A 6981-nucleotide genomic window follows, 5' to 3' on the forward strand; every position below is an offset into this window, starting at 1 on the left:
AGGTAAAGGCCATTCGAAAGATCGAGCTCAAACAAATTCCTCTTTACTTTGTTTACCTTTTAACGAGCGACTTAAGAGTCTCTAAGTCCTGATAAACTCCCTTTGCCTGATAAACTCCAAGATGTCCTGAGCTGATAAGAGCGATAAGGGTCAAAATAATGCCGCAATTCCTCTGACGAAAGAAAGAGTAGAATAAAGACGTCTTTTCATTGCTTTTTAAATCAAATCATAAATTTATTTGTGTTAAAGCAGAGCCTTTCAACAACTTTTTATGAATATCACAGCGTTACTAAGTGCCTCCTTTGCAATCAGTTTAACCCTTTCACTCCGACTTATTTTAGGAAGAATCTTTCAATTTTTCTGACCAATCATTATTATTTGGGCTATAAACAAGCCCTCTACAAAGTTTCATGTCCTCCTAGGACTATACTGAACAAAAATCGATCTGGAGACAAAACCAGACAAGTTAGCCAAGTGAATTTTACTGATGTCTTAGATCACAAAAGAAACATTTGAAAAACACTTAGAACGGAATTTTAACCCCACCATTAACCTCACCCTTGATCAAACTTTATTTTGTACCTATACATTATGTTACCATTTGTAAATACTAAATATTTATTCTGTAAATAAAGTTTGATCTAATCGTTTAATAATAATAATGATTAATGATATATCCCACGTTTAATTTAAAAATAATGATTCTGTGGGACGTATTGTCCCTTCAGGGGTGAAAGGGTTAAGCAACGTTTGCGCTTGGTTAGCATCCAGATGGGTGTGTGTCCGGCCTGGCCTTGATGTTTATCTAAGTGAGGAGGCGGGTAGCTTGACGCCAAATGGTGGTAGAAAGCACCGTCACGTCATTAAAAAGGTCTTATCGTCTCGAAAGCGAAGAGAGAAGAAGGATAGGATGGGAGAAAGCCAGCCGTTCCGAGAACGAACATTATCCGTTTAGGACAAAATCCGCCTCGGGTGGGAATCGAACCCGCGACCTAGCGCTTACTAATATAGATAACAGAATAAACTAATAGACCAAGAGAGTGTATTTGGACACAAACACTCAAACGCTTGTTCATACACAATAAGCTGGGCCCGTCCCTCCGGGAATTGGTGATTCTCATGATTTTTTTTTATTATCTCAGAAAAAACTATAAAAATTAAAAAAAATATTGAGACTAAAACGAAGAAAATGCGTTCACTAGATCGTGAGATACAGCTCTCGGAACATGAGAGTCTCAAGCACGCCGATATCATACCTAGCGACAACACTGTACTCCCGTGATGACGTCATCTACCAATATCGCACGACGCGCTGTGAGCTTATTACCATAGGGATTTGGGTTAGGGGCTCAAAGAGATCGAATAGGTACCTATCTACGCATTTTGTTATCACTATTTTTCAATAGGTATCAGCTTAGGTACTTATACCTATTTTCAAATTTAGATATTTTCATTCCATTTTTACTTTCTATTACCTTTACGTATAGGGAACCTATACAAGGTAATGAGAAAGTATTGCAATCGGTCCAAATTTTCAAAATCGGGAAATGGGTGGAAATATCCGTTTCGGGGTGCCCTGATTCCAAAAAAGTGGTTTTCAGCCCATGGTCTGGTGATGAGAAGAAATAGTGAGTACAGGGGAAGTAAGATTTCCTGACGAAGAAAAGAGAATTGTTAAACGGAGAATACCTAGGTACAAAGTAAATCACCAAGTCCATTTTTGCAGTTTTGGGAATCAGACAACGAGGGAAGCCAGCCTAGTTTGCTTGGTTCGTAGAGCGTCCGGCTTGTAAGCACTAGGCCGCGGGTTCGATTCCCGCCCGGGGCAGATCTATCTTGAAGGGATAAGGGTCTTTCTCGGAACGGCTGGCCTCCTAGCCTCCTAGCCTGTCTTCCTTCTCTCTTCGACTTCGGGACGATAAGACCCTAGCAGTTAGAGTTCCCTCTATCAAACCTCCTAAAAAAAGAACCTGTCTAATTTGGGGCCCGTCTAAATGGGACACCTGGATAAACGAGGGGAAACAATCGTCGCCCCTTCATGGAAAATACTCTTCTTATAGGGAAACCTGGATAAGCGGCAAACAATTGCCGGTCCCTTCAACTCCCAATTAGACATTTTCGACTTTACATATCATTTCATCACCTCCTTAAGTCACTACCTAATAATAAATTCTAATAAATAATGTTCTGTGGCATATCAGCTGATGTTGACACACAGTCAAACAATTTTTCTCTCCAATATTGGAAAAATTGTTCCCAAATTGTCATCGATCGCTGAAGCTGTCTTTTCCCGGCCCACTCAGGCTGGGTTAGGTTAAGGCGGATAACTTGTTGCCGAATATAGTTTACTATAACTGCCAACGTCCTACTGTCCCGAAATCGAAGAGAAGGCAGGAAAGAAGAAAGCGAGCCGTTCCGTACAGGATAAATCCCCGAGCAGGAAATCGAACCGCGGCGTACAATCACTGAAAGACATCCACTTATAATCTGACAAACAAAGCTGTAGCTTGTATCCTAAATCATCATGTCATCACAATAAAATTATTGTAATGCCTACCAGACCAGGGGCTGGTTTAGAAGTGTTGGAGGGGTGATATTTGACTACAAAAACCTTCAAATTTTCTTACCAGTAGGAAGTTCGAGCTCAGGTCAGCCACTCCACTATCCGGTAGACCTGACAGGTACACCTGATCAGGTCCACCTGATAAGCACACACACTATCAGTTAGACCTGACACGCGGACCTGATCAACCTGAGAGTGAGTGGCTGGCCTAAGTCAGCCTAGTTAGCTTGGAAGGTAGAGCGCATCTCCCTTGTAAGCGCTAGGTCGCGGGTTTCCCACACGTGGCGAACTGTATCCTAACTAACAGATAAGGTTCGTTCTCAGAACGGCTGGCCTCCTCCTATCCTGTCCTCCTATCCTGTCCTCCTTCACTGTTCCATTTTAGGACGTTAACATCTCCGTTGTTACAGTTCCCCTTAATTTTTTACTTTCCTTATCCCACAGGAAGGAATGTAATGTGACACCGAAGCGAATACAATAGTCCGTCCCTTATACCTTTTTATTAATATTGTAATTATAAAGGAAGGACGGACTAAAAAGCCCATTCCGAGGCTTAGGTGTAGGGGCAAACAGTCCCAAAGGATGGATTAAGCTTATACGAATCTACCAATGAAATGAAAGTTTACCTTAATGAAAGCCATTAAAGATTAAAGAACTTTCATTCAATGAGAGTACCTACTACCTACATACCTACCACTATGCCTAATCAAGTTATCACCCAATTATGTATGTGTCCAATTTTAGGTCATCACATTCCTCACTTGAGCAGTTTCGAGCCCAAAATCTGATAATGCGAGTATGTCTCTATGTATTTAAAATTGTTTCCAAATCGGACCGGCCGGTTCGATCATAAAATTTTATAATACCTACAGCTAAATAATTATAACAAAGTAGGTATAACAATGGACATCGTTATAAATTCACCACGAAAATATGTACTTACCTATTTGGCAACTTAACCGCACTTCCTATATATACCTATTCTTCCCAAATAACAATACTTGCAAAAAAGAAACGCATTTTTTCTTTAAAAAGTTGAAAAAAAATCATCAGTTCCCTTACCTCAATTTATTCAGTCCGTTTCCTCCCGTTCTCCAATAATAATTCCACTAATTATTATTTTACTAATTATTTCACCTCTAGTGTCTTGTTCCTACTGAGTCTGAGAGGTCTGAGACCCATTCAAATTTCTTATCACCAATCTGTTATCACTGATAAGAACGCATCACGTGCTATTAAAAAACAATACTGCCTCATTGCGCCGTCGGTTTTTTTCGTTTCCAAGTGGCTTCGAGTTGTGAAATCGGTGAGTCGGGGTGTCATTATCGATATTTCGATTGCGACTACTATTATTCTTTTCTTTTATTTATTTTTATTGATGTTATTTTCTTTTATTTATTTTTATTGATGTTATTTTCTTTTATTTATTTTTATTGATGTTATTGTCGGTTTTTTTCGTTTCCAAGTGGCTTCGAGTTGTGAAATCGATAAATTCGATGAGTCGAGGTATCAATATCGATATTTCGATTGCGAATACTATTATTCTTTTCTTGTATTTTTTTTTATTGATGTTATTTTTAACAACCTCCATGGCTGAGTGGGTATCACACTAGGCTTGCATGCCGAAAGGTTCCGAGTTCGATTCCTGGTGAGGTCGAAGTTTTTTCGGCTCTGTACTTGGAGTTCGGGGTGCACTCAGCCTTGCGAGGACCATTAAGTAGCGACTTTAACCGAGTAGCGACGAGTGGCATTCGGAAGCTTTCGCGGCGTACAGTGACGTTAAATGCCTTTAAAGAAATCTCGTCAGGATTTACCTCGAGAGTCCCTGTGAACGTTTACCTTGTCAATATCGAGGGCAAACCCGGCCGAACTCATGAGGGACATCAGTCCGAACACAAAGGTCGGTGATTTGGACAGGGATATCTCCCCATGAGTTCACGTGACGTGACAGGCGGCGTACAGTGACGTTAAATGCCTTTAAAGAAATCTCGTCAGGATTTAGCTCGAGAGTCCCTGTGAACGTTTACCTTGTCCATAGCGAGGGCAAACCCGGCCGAACTCATGAGGGACATCAGTCAGAACACAAAGGTCGGTGATTTGGACAGGGATATCTCCCCCTGGGTTCACGTGACGTGACATGATGGTAGTGTATTTCTACCTTTAATGTTATCACTTACCTTGTCCATGGCGAGGGCAAAACCTGCCGAACTCATGAGGGACATGAGCCAGAACACAAAGGTCGGAGATTTGGACAGAAAGATCTGGAGGAAGTACAGGAGACTCACAATGCTCACCACAAAGCTCGCGACGATACCTGCCGACTGTAAAAAGGGAGATGAACAATAGTAAGATTAACTAACTTAAAGGGTATATATTTTTTGGTCTGTATCAAGAGAATCAGAAGAATCTAGATTCGATATTCAATTTAATCCATGGTATGGACTATCTCTATTTATAGTCACACAGCATAGGTACTTTTTTTTATTGTGTTTTATTTAAAGATACTTTTTTCTTCTTCTGCCTAGCATTTTCCTATTTAAATAGGGTCGGCGTTTCTTGTCACAGTCTCTTCCAGGCAGCTCTATTGTGTACCTCATTTCATGTTAAATTTTTCTCACCCAGGTCTTGATTCACACAATCTTTCCACCTTTTCTTCAGTCTACTTTGCCCTGCCCCTCACTTCCATTAGGTATTATTGTGGCCAGGGCCAATAAAAAAATACTCACAGCTGCTTTGTCGAAGAAGGGCGTGAGGAAGAAAGAGAACATGATGAGGGAAAATGAGTAAGAGATGAGCAGCAGAGTAATGTAATTTTCGGTTTTCAAGTATGTAACTGTAGCTGTTTTCTCAGCCAATTTAGAATTCTATGTCTCGGCTGGAATTGAACCCGGGTCCTTCTGCTCCTCACGCATCGTTCCTGCTTATGGAGCATGCAGTGTACCTGCCTATGTAGATTGATACCACATTTTTTAATGGTGTTTTTATTATTAGCTACCTTACGGCCTTGAAATAAATTTTATTGATTGATGATTCGATGATCTTTATTGACTTTATCGAATTATTGGAAAATTACCCTTAGTAGCTCGGAACCTCGGAAGTAGGTTGGTCTGGTTATCGCGAGTCCCTGGGTTCGAGTCCCAATGAAAGTCCATTTCCTATTTCTCCTACTGTTTTTTAAGTTTGACATGAAAAAACCAATAAATTCATTTAAATTCAATATTGAAGGGTATTTAAAGTTAATATTGAAGGTATTTGTTGCTTATCTTCAGTGAACCTAATGGTTCACTAAAGATAAGCAACTTCAGTGAACCTAATGGTTCACTAAAGATAAGCAACATTCCGCGTTGGTATCCGTAATGGGTGACCATCTGGGCGCTGACTTTTCCCAGTTCTCGGAATGGCTGGCTTTCTCTTATCCTGTCTTCCTTTTCTCTTCGATTTCGGGTCGATACAGTTACCTTTATCAAACCTCTTAAAAAAATCTCTAATCGTCTTTCCCATGAAATATTCTAAAGATCTCCTGCAGACGTACGTTTATAAAAGGAGGTCCACTTTTCGCAGACCCCTCTTTTGAACAGAATTGCAACATTACTTACCGACACGGTCCTTCTTGTATCTCTCCGTTTGAGTGTGATATGCCGTTTCAGCATACCACACAACTGTGTGAATACGCCAGCCTGGCGATGTGGGGCCGCGTCTTTGTAACGCATTGTCCCCGGGTTCGATACCTGGAATAGACGTAGAAAATAATTAAATTTATGGTGGATTTCACCAACCTTCTTCCCAACCTCAAACAGCCCGTTAGCTTAACAGCCCTGTTAAGCCAATACAAATTAAATGGAACTTAACTGGCTGTCAGCTTAACAGGAGTTCTATAGTCGGTACATATCTGGATGGGTGGCCATCTGAGAAATTGCGTGCTGCGCTGCTGGCTTCACCCGGCCGTCGGGAAGGGGCTGCTATAAGCTCCTCAGTAAGAGGAGCCCTAAATAAGCAGGAGCACAGCCAGTTTCCATGATACTTCAACTTCGGTTCGAAGTTTTGATGTCGCTTGTCCCCGAATGGAGTGTAAAACCCCACGTCACCAAAGCCCTGGGCAGTTACACAGTGACGTTAGATAACTTACCAGCCTAGTTAGCTTAATTGGTAGTGAGTCTGCCTTGTAAGTGCTAGGCCGCGGGTTCGATTCCCGCCCGGGGCGGATTTTATCCTGATGGGATAATGTTCGTTCTCGGAACGGCATAGAAAATAATTGAATTTAGTGTTGGGGTTATCGGTTTTGTGCCAGCCTAGTTAGCTTGGTTCGTAGCGTGTCTGCCTTGTAAGCGCTAGGTCGCGGGTTCGATTTCCACCCGGGGCGAATTTTATCTTGAACGGATAAGGTTTGTTCTCGGAACGGCTAGCTTCCTCCTATTGAC

General features: G+C 41.4%; 1 protein-coding gene across 1 annotated transcript; it reads right to left on the minus strand.

Annotated features, from left to right (window-relative positions):
- Positions 1-4721: 4721 nt before the first annotated feature.
- Positions 4722-6291, minus strand: LOC113472422 (the record flags this gene model as incomplete). The annotated part of the gene is made up of 3 exons (XM_026832175.1): positions 4722-4884; positions 5290-5396; positions 6160-6291. Coding segments are annotated over 3 exons (402 nt in total), but the record flags the coding sequence as incomplete, so codon positions are not given.
- Between the last annotated feature and the right edge of the window lie 690 nt (positions 6292-6981).

The sequence above is a fragment of the Diaphorina citri genome, unplaced genomic scaffold (assembly GCF_000475195.1).
Source record: "Diaphorina citri unplaced genomic scaffold, Diaci psyllid genome assembly version 1.1 scaffold5407, whole genome shotgun sequence".
NCBI classification, from domain to species: domain Eukaryota; kingdom Metazoa; phylum Arthropoda; class Insecta; order Hemiptera; family Psyllidae; genus Diaphorina; species Diaphorina citri.